Here is a 15,863-nt window from a genome sequence, read left to right on the forward strand (position 1 = left end):
TAATGCAACTACCAGCACCACCAGTCACCGCTCCTCATGCCGACTTCTCAATGCCTGCTGCCTTCTTCACTACCGGCAGCAGCACCGTCTCCATGGAGTTTACAATCGTACTGCGGCACTGCCAATGTTCTCTCCCTGCTCCGTGAACGTGTAGCAAGGTCCTTTCTTCACCTTCCAACAGACCTGTTCGAAGCTCGATGCTTCCTGCTTTACGGTGCGGCACACGCCGTGAGCGCGCAGCAAGGTTTTCTTCAGTTTCTCCAACGAACCTTACAGAGCTGCCCCGCTCACACAGAATGGTGAGCACCGAGTGTTCTGTTACTTCGCCATCCCTCTCAGCAGCTGAACGACGTCATCACTTGCTGCGCTTGTTCCGAGCGAAGCTCCAACCAGGCAAATACATCAACGCTCATCCACACCTCCGATGTACCTTAAACGCCAAGGTGAGGACAGGGAGCACTTCACAATAACGTAACATGTTGTGCATAACTCAACTGCCCGTACTTTGTCACCTTCCACTCACGCCGGCGCCCTGGGCTATGGTCTTTCTTGGCTTCTCTCTGCACAATCCGCCTCCTTGCAACTTCTGCCAACATGTCACCTCTTCCCTTCCTGCGCCGGGTTGTAATGGGGGGATCCCTCGCTTCACTCCCCTGCCCTCCAGCCCTTTACTTCTTACTTCGGGCTTCTCTTCTTCAGACCGTGCTTCACAATTGCGGCAATCCGCTTGTGCTCCACACTTATACTTTTGGAGGCTACTTCAACTTAGGGGCTTAAGTTCACTTCAATTCTGGGGCTTCACTATTCTATGCCCCCTGTCTTTGCCTTCCTCTTTGCCCTCAGTGAACATTGGGACTCTTTCTTCTTCACAGCTCCCTGTGCTCTGTGCCCCTGGGTGATGGGACTAACTTCTTTGGTGGGGCAGTGGTTCCTTTTCTTCCTCTGCATCCCCCACCCTCAGCAGACTCTTCTTCTCCTTCTTTGCACAGGTTCTTTGAAATCCTCGTCGCCAGTGTAATAATGTAACTTCGGAGTCTTCTGTAACTTCTCAACATAAACTTAATTGCTAAATTACATCAAGCTAACAAATATTATATAAAAGCACTATAAAAGCTATACTTGCGCATATTTACTGGCAGCTGTGACAGATTGCTGTATGTTAAAGGTACTGTCAATATGCTGGAGTGCAACGATGACTGGCAGCAGCCTGCGTGCTGATCCTGTTCCTAAATAAGTACTGGTGATGGAGTGGAGACATAATGTGGGGCAACGCAGCGTTTATTTTCCAGTTTGACAGTGTAGCCGTGATAATGGCTCGGTGTGGATTGACTTAACACATGGCAGCTTTCATACTTCTGCCATTAATACAGTTGCTGCGCTGGAGCTCTATTGTGTGACGGCTGTTGGGTGTCTGACGTCTCAGAACGCTGAGGCTGTATGGTGAAGCAGCAAACGCTGGTCCTTTGAGCGTTCTTAATCGTTGTGGGGAGAGCTACGCGTCGTTTGCTTCTTTCATCGCGTAGTGAAAATATTAGAGGAAAGGCCTTTATGAAATGACCCAACGCGATGGCATGAGCGGAAGGACCGCAAGATACTTCAAAGGAGGCAGATGTATTCCCAACGCTGGTTCTGCGAGAAAAAACTTAATAAACCGTTGTGGCTGCACCAGCGGTGAAGATGTTGTGTTCTTTTATACCCAAAAGAAGTACTGTTTGTCTTGACATTCCTCCAAACATTCGCGGAGGTTGATGAAGGATTTATGATGTGGCCTGCGTGTTGAAGCTTACTGCTCTTGCTTGTGCTGTTGTGATAAGGACTCCTGCCAGCAGTAACAGAGGATGGGACGCAGAGGCACTAGCATTGCTTTCTGTATCCATGAATGCATAAACAAAAGGTGCTGTGTTCATTTTAATAGGTTCGCCAGAGAATGTAGGCGTGCAATTCATGGACATGCGTGAAATGTATACACATGCTTTAACTGCTTTTGGTGCAGGTAAATTCAATATTATTGAATGGGAATTTAAATGTATTTAATCCTCTATCATTCCAGAACGGATAGTCATTTAAGACGTATGTTTACTTGATAACATGAAATGTGCAATATGTTTTCCATCTTACTGCAGGCTGATACTCGCATTTTTGATGCAATGAAGTTATATTGGTTAGGGTTTGTGCAGGCTGAGGCGCTGCCATTATGGAAATGTTGTATGTGCCAGTATTTTAACGGCACAGGATGTTGTGCATGTATGTTTGTGAGATGTGCCTGGCTGGGAAGGTGCAGAGTGGATGTAGTGACTGGATGGAGTGCACAGTTAGTTTTATACTATTTCAATGCATTATAAATAGAAAGGCACAGATATGATGCAATCTATGAAATCAAAATTTGAAGAAAAAAAAATGTTTTCCCAGGGTTTAAATCTATGGACTGCACCTATGGACTTTACTTACTATGAACTGCCATAGGAAATATGTTCTGTTATTATTGCTATTATTATTATTATGAAAGCAGTCTAATGCAATAATACATGATGCAGATATATATGAAATATAATTAAATGTTATGGTGATTCATTTATATGTTACAAGGGCATGATGACATTTTATTGAGTAGTGGCATGTTCGGGTTATGAACTGCTAGGTGCCATGAAGTGATGATGCGCCTGTATGAAGTTGATGTTATGAAGGGTATGGTGTATCCTATATTATTGATGTATTGGAAGCCCGGATGAATGAAAGACCTGTATGCGAAATGTGCTGCTAGGGCGTGGGCGTTATCTATGAAGCATGCTATGAGCGCACATTTTGAGTGCGGAATATATGAATATATATACATGTTTTTGGCCATATTTGTTGTTGGGAGTTGAATGCATTCAGAATTTCTTCACATGCTGTTTCTATTTCATTTGCGTTGTTTGCATGTGTTCTTTATGTAAGTAGCTTTGCTTTCTTTCCTACTTTTGAATGTCCCCTTGGAGGCAGTAGGAGTGTGTGTGTGGACAGTGAAATGGATATGTGCAAATGACAGGTTTTTCTCGAGAGAATGGGAGTGTGTGTATGTGGTCAAGGATGTGCTGATATATATTGATGGTATGTTAATTGTTAGTTGTGTTTCTTGAGTGGTCATGATTGTGCTCCGGGCGTGGCAGGCCCGAGTCTCCGTGTGGCAGATGGAGTGGAAGGTGCATATGCTGTGTTGGTCTTTGAGTGTGGTCATGATGGTTTGTGCTTGCAGGTGGCAGCTGCAAGACCCGGGAGTGGCAGTCCGAGGTAAGTGGTGAATTAGTGTTTTAGGATGGATGCAGTATGCTAGATACGTGAATGTGGAATACGTCATGAGGTTTGTGATTGTAGTTGGTTTGACATGTTGGTTTGTAATGGGTGTTGGTTTTTGGTGGTTTCAGAGAGCCTGGTTGGTGAATCTTGTTGTGTGTGTTTATTGAAAGGAGCGAAGATGTGTAGCATCTGCTTGTGTTGTGTGCACCAATGCAAGCAGTAGAATGGTATGAGGTAGTCTGGAACCTTATGGGTTTTCAGGGTTCCAGGACTGGCAGTTGATTCAGGATGGGAGACTTGAGAGGATGCTTGTTACATATCTGATGCCTCCCTTCACCCAACTAGCCGTGTAATTTAAATAAAGCAACTTAATTTTATATATACCAGCCTCCAGCGTCATCTGTCTGCAATGCTTTGGAGCAAGTGGCAGGCCAGTTTGTCGGGGGGGTGCGCCCGATGCCCTCTACTTCCTCTCCGCCGCCCTACATTTGTGTTTAAGGGCGGCGAGGTCGGAATTGTACCAAGAGTTGTACTTGGATTTGAGCTTCAAGTGGATCCTCATGACAGGGGCAAGGACATCAGAGTGTTGGTGATAGAGAGGTGAAGGTTAGAGACTGCTGTGACTGCATTTCTATCTCTTGCAGAAAGTGTGGGTGATGTCAGAGTGATGGATGTCAGGAGTGGAATGCGTTTGCTTGAATGTTAGAATGTCCTAACCCAGGTGTTCAGGGGGAGTCGGTTAAAAAGATGTGGCCTGGGTGGTGGGCACAGGTGGACCCTCTTCCTATGTAATGGACTTACCGGATTTAATTTATGGAACTTACCTGCGGCTCCAGCGATCATTGAATATAACACTGCCATCTTCAAGACATTTAAACAGAGATGTGTGCCCATAATACAGTTAAGACTTCCACCTTCTTATTGTCATTCTTTTGAAGGTGCTTCTGTTAGTAAGAAATGAATATACTTTTGGCAGGATTAAGAATAAATGTGCTAGGACATCGGAACACAGGGGGGCAATTAAATACTGCATTGGTGTGCCACTTTTTTATTATCGATCTTGACTGCAAGCTTATTGGTAAACATGGACTTTCTAATCTGCAGTACAGCTGAATATAAAGACCTAGTCTTTCTCGAATGAACATGCCGTTCCCATTTTCATTTAATTTCACTTTGAATGAAATTTTCTATCCATATTCTTTACTCAAAACTGCATTTTTCTTCTACAACCCCTCCACCCCTTTTCCCCCTTAACGCCTACATCTTTGAGGCTTATGACCACTAGCCTCATACCTTAAATTATTTGAATTATCAGCTCATGGAAACCAATTTTGTTTATAAACATCTTTGTTTGCCTTCGTCAACATAATTTTGTATTGGACGGAGTATTAAATGTTTTAGTTTCCAGACCTTTTAAACACATTCTGATTAGCAACTATAGCCACAGAGTTGGTAATGTGAGTAATATATGTACAGCATTCTGATCAATGCACAAACGCCTCATTATGAGGCCAGAATAGTCTCTAAGCTATTTCATTTTATAATACCACAGTACTCTTAGCTATCTGCTCAGTGAAAGACAAAGTGAGATGTCATTTGCCACACTCTCCAGTAGCAAGGACAATTTAGGAATTGTATAACAGTTCAGTTTATCGCCCACTGCAGGCGTTAAGTAACCCATGCATTGAACAAGTTTCCTAATCAGATTTCCTTTAATCTTTTGTAGGTGAAGAGATAAGAGGCAAAAAAAACAGTACTATGATAATCAAATCGCATTAGCAGGTAACACTACAGGTAAACTGTTTCGCATCCTGAAGTCTTATTGAAAAACCCAAGGCCATCTCGCCTCCCTTCATTCCATCTCAACAGGATTGTGAGAATACCGCAAAGGCCTTTTTCCTGAAAATCGAAAAAGCCAGAGACATAATCATTAAAGCCCAATTAAACAAATTAAAAATAAAAAAAAACGAATCTACTCCCTGAAGAAGCTATAGGCAATGTCAAAACCTTTAATTTTTCTAACATCACCCCAGAGGACATGGAAAAAACACTAGCCTCTACGAAGCCAACGTCTTGTGCCGAAAACATCCTACCAGCTAAAATTATTCTACATAATTCCGATGTCTTTTCACCTCTATTATCTAAAATCGGTAATTCTTCCTTTAGGGATCAATTAGTCCCTCAGGACATAAAGGGTCACTGTCACTCCACTGGTCAAGAAACCAGGCCTGGATCCTAGAGACCCCAGCAATCTCAGGCCCATTACTAATTGTAACTTCTACTGAAAATCATGGATAGGATAGCCACATCACAACTACAGGCGCATGTAGAAGTGTCGGAATCTCTTCACCCCCAACAGTCGGGCTTTAGACCTGCTCATAGTACGGAGACATCTATGATAGATCTTCAAACAAATATCGCCCAGTATTATGGACCAAGGGAAAGCAGGCCTTCTTGTCCTATTGGATCCAAGTGCTGCATTCGACCTTCTTGACCATGATCTCCTCGAAGTGGCTCTGGGGAAAACGGCCAATTGCTCACCAGCAGCCAAAGGGTGGATAATGTCATTCCTAAAAAATAGGACATCACAGGTTCATTGGGATGATATATTCTTGTCAGAAAGAGAAATCCTCTGCAGGGAGCCAGCATGTCCCCTCTGTTGTTCAATCTATATCTCAGATTCCTCTGCCACGTACTGGACCAGATCAATATCTTTTTTACAAATTATGCTGATGACACTCAGCTAGTGTTTGAACTCTGTGGCAATCACAAAAAAGATAATGATAACCTTCTTAACTCTATTCCAGTATAGAACAATGGATGGACACAAATTGGATGTGTTTAAATGGGAAAAAAGACAGAGTTGATGGTCTTCGGTTCCCAGCAGGTCAGAAATTCCCTCTCCCGAGAATACAACTCCTTTCAGAAAGAAAACACACAGGTTAAGGTCCCCGACAAAGTTAAAACGTTGGGCATGATGATGAAGCATCATTAGGAGCTGTAGCACAGTCACAACATATATTAAAAAAATATATGTATATAATGTAGCTATTATCTTAGACTCCTTAAAGTTATTAGCCCTTACCTATCAGGACAACTGTGCCACAATGGTAAGGGAAACCATTTTACCTCGTTTGGATTATGGTAACGCCCTGATGGCAGGGGCAAACAACAAATGTCTCAGTGTACCAGATCATACAGAACAATGCGGTCAGAATTAAGCGCATACCTAAATTTGACCACATTAGCAACTCCAGGGTAGAGTTGCACTGGCTTAGAGTAGAGAATAGAATTCAATTCAAGGCCCTCACCATAGCACATAAAATAAGAAAGGAAACAAACTACCTAAGTTTTCGTAAGCAGGTGAAGAATCTTATCTTTAGCTAAACCGTTTTTAAAAAAAACATCCGATCGCCCCATTCTGCGCTTGTCTTGTTAATTTATGTTCGTACCTTGTGTCCATGTATCTGCGCACCGAGACTTGCGTGTTACCGGCGCAATAGAGATGAATAGAAATAGGTCATTTGGAAAAGCGTCTAATAGCCAGCCAAATGTTTCCCATGTAACAACTCCCACCCCAATAGATGGGACTCTACAGAGAAAATAAGTCCCATGGTGAGTGACCTATCCAGATATAGTAAAGAAAGATCCTTTACCAAGAGAGAGGGCAACCCTGTTTAACACTAAGGCTTGTGGGTAGGTAATATCTGCATTTACTCATGCCCATGATTAGTGTAACCGGGAAGGCCTGTGGCAGGAGATCAACTTATCCCAGCAGGTTTTTTCTGAAGCTGGTCAGGACTGCAACAATTCAGAAAGCCTATAAAAAATTACAAGAACAAGTTTTAGGGCCATCCAATCGTGAAACGCATCTTACATTCCTGCGGATATCTCCCCAATTAATAGGAACTGGTGCCATAAGGAAGGCTAACCCTAGGCCCTAATGGGAGTGGGGCGCTGGTCCACACACTTTGGATACAGGTGTATTGTCAAGTAGCATATAGAAGATAGTCTTGCTTTCTATACAAAAAGGCACATTAGTGCCCTGTGAGTCATGACATGTAGGGTTAAATGTTCCAACAGTTAAGACCATTATCCTCCCCCAGGAAAGATGAAAATATAGATTTTGATAAATCAGTTAATAATTCACTTCAATCTTAAAAAAAGTTCCTGACACAGGACACCAAGTGCCGTTTAGAAGTCTGGTTATTCTTCTCAGACTTTTAAGAAGTTAGTATGCTGCATATAGACCTAGAAGCAAGAACAGCAATGCAAACCTAAAATGGAGGTTGTCGTCTGGGTGTGCCAATGGACAAGCAAGAAAGTCAGCAGTTGTGCATTGTTAGAAAAGGACGTACACATGTAGGTGTATTAAGATACCTGAAAGGAAGCCATAAAAGCCTTGAACAAAAATGTCTTTGCAACATCATTAGTAATTTCTATCAAGATTATCCTTTTCAAAAGGCAGCATAGTATTTTGAATGTGTTATTCAATTCAATCACGTGGGCAATAGATCTTTTTTTATTTCAACAATTCAGAGTCGCTTCTCTGCCTGTGTGGATGGAAATTGGACTTGCACTGGAAAGTGGAATCTGACTGTTGGAGGGCAGATAAAGCTGGTGGCTGTTCCTTTTCCACTTCTACGTCTGCACCCACTGGTGATGAGATTGCCCTACTAACCGTAGCCGCCTGTGAAGCATGAGTTGAAGCGGCATCACTACTCTGAACAGGCGTCAAAGATGTGCCACTTGTTTCAGTAGAGATAAACGCAGAAAGAGTTTCAGATGATTCAGATGTAGAATGACACAAACTCTCAGAAGTGAACATATCTGGGGTTCTCCAGAGATGCAGCAGTAAACTTTGATGGGGGCTACACACTCAGGCGAGCTGCAAAATGCTGGCAACTCCCATCTTTTCCTGAAACCCTGCAGGCTATTAGGTGGAGAGTGCCTGCTTGTATTCAAGGGTGTGGTAGCCCGTTCGGGCTGAGCAGAAGGGGTTGAGCAGAAGGTCCTGCCGATGGCCAACTATCTTTGGGAAATCTGAAGAAAGTTCCATCGCTACTGTAAACCAGGCTTGGGACTTCCAAAATGGGATCATCACCAGCTCTGCTGTCTCTCTGCGTACTTTCGCATGGACTCTTGTCAACATGACGAAGGGCGGAAAGGCATAGGGCACTGCTCTGCTCCACTGGTGTAAAAAGGCGTCTGTCCCGACTGCTTGCTCCCAGGTCTACCCTCCAGCTGATGTACTTGGGCATCTGAGCGTTCAACCTGGACGCGAACAGATCGGTATCCAGGGGACCCCAAATCACCTGTAATTGATTGAAAACCCGAGGGGTGAAGCCTCCAGTCGCGAGATATCGAGAGTCCAGCCTGCTACACTGTTCTGTTCTCCTGGTAAGTATTCTGCTGATACTGTAATCTGATGATGTAGGCAGTGATGCATAAGATCTTTTGCCAGCTGTGCCAACATTTTGGATCTGGTCCCTCCTAATTTGTTTATATAATGCACGGCCGAAATGTTGTCCATCTTGAGTAAGACGCAACAGTTGGCTTTGTCTTTGGTAAAAGCGTGCACTGCGAAGGACCCTGCCAGCAGCTCGAGGCAACGTATGTGCAATTGCAGCTCCTCTCCTGACCACTTCCCTCCTGTCTCTACCTGTCCTCATCTAGCCCCCCAGCCCGCTCTTCTTGTGTCTGACTCTATTATATCTGGTACTTCGCCGAAAATAGCTTGGCCATTCCAAGCTTCTGTGTTCTGGAGTCACCAATTGAGCTCTGTCAGCGCTTCCTGATCCAGGGTCACTAGCTGATGGTAACCTACTCCTCCAAGTGTCTGATTTTGAGTCTTTGCAAGGCTCTGTAATGGAGAGGTCTGGGAAAGATCGCTTTGATCGATGACGCTAATAGTCCCACTATCCTTGCTAGACTGCGAAGCGAAATAGTCCTCTTTGCAATGAGTGCTCTGAGCTCCTTTTGATTGATTTCACCTTGTGGGTCGGAAGCTCGAGAACTGCTTTCTTGGTATCTGTAATGAATCCGAAGAATTCTACTCTCTGGCCCGGCTGTAACTGAGACTTGTCTAGGTTTACGATGAACCCCAGAGAGAACACTAGGGTGTAGACCCAGCGTACGTTCTCTTGGAGAGTTACTTTGAGGAGCTAAAATGAGGATATTGCTGGGATAGATGATAATCCTGATCCATCTCTCCCTTATTGCCGCCCCCAACGGCCTCATTATCTTGGTGAACGCCCAAGGGGCGGACACTTGACCAAAAGGGAGACATATGAAGCGTCAAGTCTCTCCGTTCACCGAAAAAGGACATATCTCTGGTGAGCTGTCGCTGTCGGAATAGTGAGATATGTGTTTCTGAGGTCTAGGCGCACTAACCAATCGACTGTGCGCAGGAGGTCTCGGAGTAGGTGTATTCCTTCCATCTTGAAATGCAAGTTAGCCATTTGTTGAGACCCTTACTGGCCTTATCTTCTTTCCCCTGTGTACCAGAAACATATTGCTGAAGAAGCCAGGGCCCCCTTGTGAATCGTGCTCTATCGCGTTTGTCTACCAGCTTGCGCAACACGTCTTGTAGAAATGCCAACTCTTCGTGGGGCATATGCATTGGCTGGGGCCCTACTCGTACTGGCTTGCATGTGAACTCTAAATATAGACTATTGCTTGGAGCACCCAGACATCATTGGATAATGCTTGCCATTCACATAGACAACCGAGAATTCTCCACCTAACTCTTCATAGCTGTGCGCTTTGTGTACTCACCGCCTGCTGCGCTTGGTTGTCTATAAGAGCCTCTTTCCCTGTGACCTCTGCGGAATTGTGCTCTGGCTGTATCCTGCTGCCTTCCTTCCCAATATTGTGCTCTAGGGCCTTGGTGTCTGCGGTACAAGTTGAAGCGACTGGATGATCAATCCCCTTGTCGTCCGGTCCTGGCAAAAACACGTCCTGGAAAGATTTTCCAAATGGAGCTCTGGGCTTTTACTAAAGCCGAGTAGGTTCCTACAAACTGTGCCATCTCCTTGGAGAAGGCCTCTCCGAAGAGTAACCCTTTCACTCCTTCCCCGCTTCCTAGGAAGCTAAATCGCTGTTTACCGTCAATCTTCAACAGTACGCCTCTCCTTTCTGAGGAGAGCACGCAGTTAGCGTTCCCTAGAAGATATAAAGCGCGCTGTGCCCAGCTACCTAACACTTGGGTGTCTACCGGGGATCTGGTGTCTTTAGCCTTTTCCGCCAAATCCATTATCTTAGCCAATGGCCCTGCTAAGTCCAGTAGTTTGTCCTGGCACCCTCTCCAGGCACGGTCGACACCTTTTCTAATTTCCCTGGCTGTCTTTGTTACGAATGTTACCATCTTCGGATCGAGGCCGGGGATGTCCACCAGTTTCCCAGGTAGCTCGGGCCGTGGGCACTCCGCTCTCATTCTCGAACGAACTTCCCTGTCCAGAGGTTTGCTGATCTGCTGGGACATGTATAAGGCCACTCTCAGGAACGGCACCCACTCTGATAATTTGGTGTGTCGGATAGACTCTGGGTCGAACATATTGCCCCTATTATCCTCCTCTTCCTGAGTCAGGTCATTGTCAAGGGGTTCTCTGAGGCTTCTTCCTCCTCATCCACTTCGTCATTGGGCGAATAACCGCTGTCTTCATCCCCTACATTTTTCACCTCTGGGGCAGGAGGTCATGGGCTTTGTACTGTTGACTTCATTAGGAAGGCCTTTTTTAGACTGGTGACTGGGTCGGTCACCTCTTTGGGAACAGTTTACCCCTTTTGTTTGGCTCGGGGGGGGGTTCAAAGAGGTCAACCTCTTCAGAACTTTTTTACACCCCTTGTGTTCAACCCCTGGGGGTGTCTGGCTGATGTCCCTTCGCCAGGGCTGTCTCCCCATCTTTTTCTGGAAGCTTCTTGGTCAGCCTTTTGCTTGGCTAGCATAGCTTCCAGCACGTCCAAGCATTGTGCAATAGGCTGCACAACCTGGGATCCAGCTTGGGCTAGAGTGTCACCCAGGACTTTCTTAAAACTGAAGGATAGCACTCTCTTCCTTTCTGTGAGTTCTTCTACCCACTCTACTCTGGTGAGGTTGACTGTGAAAACCTTGGTTCCACATAATGAGCCATGGTTGGTCAAGTGTCTGGCAAGCCAGCTTCTGGACAATCGGCCTGTTGTGGCTCTGCAAGCAGTCATTGGTTAAATTCCTGCTTCTTTTAAGTACTTCCCTTTTTTTTTTCTTTTCTTTTCTTTGCCTGCTCGTAGCGATGTAGAAATGTGGCGTTCCATAATGTTGTGGAACGTTGGCAGGGACCAAAAACTTTCTTGGAGAGACCCAGAGTTTGACGGGACGGCTACACGCCTCCCGCTCCTCTGGGTCCTACTGCCCTCCTTGTTCGCAGATGATGCTACGCGCTCCGGGAAGGCTAATATAAAATACACATGGAGCAGGGCCGACAGCCTAATAAGAGCGTGTTCGCGTGCGGCTCCGGCCCGACTTCTGAGGAAAATTGTAAAAGGAAGGACTGCGCTCACACAAGCTGCAGAAAACGAATATGCGCGCGCGCGCACAGAATAAACACTAAGGTATCTTAATAGTGATAATATAAATACTATTTCACTCACCTGAATAGCACTAGTAACGTAACACTGTTACTTGATGAACTTGCATTACAGAAGCTTGTAAGAAAAATGTTACTTATCTGAGGAGCTGCAGCTAAAATAAAGAGGAAAGGACCTAGGACAGGAGCTTCTTGTTCTGGAACCGAGCAGCTGATAAGTGGAGGACAAGAGCCTCAGGACTACCAAAAACTAGAGGCTCATTGGACTAGTGGTTCAGTTTAAATTTTTTCTTGAACCCTTTAAACTATTGGATTTCATTTTTTTTCTGGATCTAAAAGTTAAACGAACATGTTCAGTTTAAATGTTCACAATGTAAAAGACTTTGGCTTGCAGTAATAAAGAATATATAGCATAATGCTCGCCTCCTGTCTTGACATAGAATTGCTGTGACGTAATCGCCTAAATTGCTGTGACTTATGCACAGAGTACAGGGCAGTCCATAAAATGAAGTGTTAAGAATGATTAAACAATAATAATCGTGTGTGCAGTGTACCTTGATCGTACATATGGAATTTAGTTTAATTTGTAGGATAAAGCAATGACCTGATTATCTTTTCATGTGCACTGGGCTGTTAATATTTTCCAACCTGTAATTACCTTCATTCTGACTTCTCCACAGGCATGGGATCTTGGAAAGGGCTTTAAGATACCTCAAGTGTACCAGTCAGGATACATCGTTTTGGCTTTGACTCTTCTATCTACTGCTGCCCTTGCATCGCTGTAGTGCCAAGTCTTCACCGAAAACTGCTGCTCTCATGTAAAAGGGAAAGAGCTATCTGCAATGCTGTTCTTGAAAACATGTCTACAGCAGATAAATAGGAGAGTGAATGATAGTTCTTTGAGCAATTTGAACAAGTGATATGTTTTGTTATTTAATGTGTTCATTTAGAAGGCTTTCAAAGCTGATTTGTGATTTTGAAAAATTCCGACATTTGATGCAGGGACCACCTACTGTAGTCTCCATATTTTCTCCCTCTGATCTAGAACAATTTAATAGCACTGTCATTTTATTGAGCAGTGTAATATGCGATTCACACCATGTGATGCAGAATTACTAATACCCAACTCTGATTCCTAGTTCAAGCAACTGCCATACACCTTGGCACATCACTCCATTAGCCTAGCCTCGTAGCTCACCCTTCTGGTTGGTGATAATGGAATGTAAGGGGACAGATGCGAGTTAATGAAGTGTTTGCTATAACATCTTATATTTTTAAAGTTATGTCACCATAGTTTACCTGACGTTCGTTTGATCTGTTTCAAAGTGGAGAACTACAGTTTGGCCTTTAGAACAAGCTTGTGTCCAAAGACATTAGAATACAAAAAACTCCACAGTATGTAATTGGTGACAAACATACGTTAGTTTACACTTTGACTGTTGAACAAGCTGATCTTGGGCTCACCATGTGGAAATCTCATATTTGGGCCAAAAGTGATTTGTCAGTTGCAATTTCGTATTACACTTAAACTTTGGTAATGTACCTACAGAATGGCTAGTTCAACAAAGGAATGTGGGTTTTGCTGTAGGTTTTCATTGCTCTGCTGCCACAAGGCTCTATAATTGTGTCCTACTTAATTAATGGGATTCGAAGATGTTTCACTGTGCATGGGATTATGGTTAGCCAATGTGATGTGGCCGATTAGTTCTTCTATGGACAGTGTAGTCCACGTTTAATGTCACTATCTTGTAAATGTTTGGTGTTTGTACTCGGTCTCTTCACCGGTCCTGTGAGCAAAGACCTGCATCCGATTGCTGTGTCGGATTTACGCTTTTAGAACAGTACTATATTCAGCAGACCGGAACAAGAAAATGAAATTGGTTCCTTTCAGCACTCGACTTCTTAGCTGAAATTGCAGATCTCTACTCTAGTTGCAGTTTAGAGTGCACCGTCAAATGATGATGATCATCGGAGCAAACTTTCAAGAGAACCACAATTGGGCATGTCCTAAGCGAACATACATCCTGAAGTTCATGGTGCTAGCTTGCATTGTTTTCTTAGAATTGGCCTAATAAGCTCTGGTTGTTGTGCTGCAGGCATTGTGACCTTCTTGAAAGAAACCATATTTACACGATTTGACTCATGGTGTTTGAATGCTTCGAGCGTGCTTTCAGATCGCTGCATTTGTGGGTACTATTAACGGATAAGACAACACTAGCGAGCTTATTGCAACTGCTACAGAAGGTTTCCTCAGTGAAGCTGGGAACTGTAACAGAAATGGTCTGTGCACCGGTTTACATGACTGCATCTTGTAAACATAAACTGAGAAGTTAGATGTTTACATGTGCATCGTGAATGCTTATTCAGACCATTGTGCAACGTTTCGTTTATGTCCAACTTTGTTCTTTTGATTTCCCCATAAGGGAGCTCTAGGGATAAACCAATCTTTAAAAAGGTTGACTGCAGTTATAAAAACAACTAATTTGACCATCTCCCCCATACCTCTTCTTGTCCCTTGTGAGCCAAGAACCATAGTCCTTTTCATTCTGCTGATGGGATATTATTTATAAATAACACAATGCTCCTTTGTACTGTGGGAAGATTGAGCTTTAAGTTATATCAGGAAACCTATTTCTCCATTGTTTAGGATGACTAATGTACATTTTCAGGATAGCTATGATTTTACAAATAATTATTCACTATTTCTGCACAACTGGGAAATTTAGTTTGTTGCACGTGCTTGTACCAATTTCATATATGCATTAAGGTACAACACCAGACTGTTTGCGCCAAGTCACGATTGTGTTTGTCTTCCTGTCCAAGTCTATAGGTTTCTAAAACTTCATAACTTATGGGTATGTTGGTATATAGTTGTACTGTGCCAGTGACTAAATATATACTGTAAAACTGCATCTGTGCCTAATTCTACTTCTGAGGTGATATTTGATAAAGTAGAATGTGTAATTGATGCGGCCCTTATGCACTTTTGCTTGTACTTCCGAATGTTCCTCCCGTTACTGTGCCCCAAACCAAATGATCAACCTGAATTTGGCTTGGGTACATTGCTTTATAGTCCTTTTGGCATAATCGGTAGTCCACGACACCCACTTAGAGTGTACAATCAACATATGTAACTTGTCTGTATTTCAACAGCCAATGGATAGTAATTATAATATTTCAAGCTACTCCATATGTGTGGCACTATTGTGTTCAGTCTCAGTAAACTCAAGGGCTCACGAAGTCCAATGGGGAGGGGGGCATACTCTTGGCAGAACCACACTAAAATGAGCACGGCTTTGCTGCAATATGAAGCTGTGGTTGTTGGCGTGGTGCCCTAGCGAATTTCATAACACCTTAATGTGGCCAGTGGTTTTACTAAAAAGTATTTACATTTCAATCTTTTCTTTTGCTTTTTCCAAGAAAAAACTTTATTTTCCAGATATTCAATGTGTATGTGTCTTGTCTTTACAATTAAAAATATATTCTATTAAAATTGGTGTCATCAGAGTCGTTTTTCTGTGTCTCAGAAATGCATAGTTTCTTTTTGGTAACTATGTGAGCATATTCCTGGTGGGCTTGATTTATAGTTTTGATTGATTTGTGGCTTGGAGCTAAGTATTGTAAGCTGGACAAGCAAAGATCGACAAAACCACCCCTCTAGGAGAAGCTGACACATATGGAGGCAGCACCTTGAGATAAGAGGGCCCACCCTCCTCCCACGAGAGCTGGAAAAGGGCTTACAAGGGATGCTTCCCCTACCTGAAGCTTAGCTGCTCTTGCCAAACACACACAGAGCCTGGGTCCCTGTTCAAAGGCTTACTGCGGCTGTTTACGTCAGTAGACATTTAAGAGGCTTGCTGAAGACGTACTTGGTCAATTGACAGAATAATATGGATTGGCAATTGAAGGCATTAACATCGTGGATGTTGAGGACTAAATCTACATAGGAGTCTGCATAAGACAAATGTGCATATTTCTATCAGAGGTGTGGTCTATAGATGCCACCATTCCCCCATCACAACTCCC

At 43.7% G+C, this 15,863-nt stretch overlaps 1 protein-coding gene across 1 annotated transcript in view; it reads left to right on the forward strand.

The window, feature by feature from the left end:
- Positions 1 to 15,330, forward strand: part of SDHC (succinate dehydrogenase complex subunit C) — a 222,560-nt gene extending 207,230 nt beyond the window's left edge. Inside the window, exon 6 of the mRNA XM_069604684.1 lies at positions 12,518 to 15,330. Within this exon, the coding sequence (XP_069460785.1) occupies positions 12,518 to 12,622 (105 nt within the window). The 3' untranslated portion in view covers positions 12,623 to 15,330. The remainder of the gene's footprint in view (positions 1 to 12,517) is intronic.
- Positions 15,331 to 15,863: the final 533 nt, after the last annotated feature.

Source organism: Ambystoma mexicanum, chromosome 1p (genome assembly GCF_040938575.1).
Source record: "Ambystoma mexicanum isolate Mex_15411 chromosome 1p, UKY_AmexF1_1, whole genome shotgun sequence".
NCBI lineage: Eukaryota > Metazoa > Chordata > Amphibia > Caudata > Ambystomatidae > Ambystoma > Ambystoma mexicanum.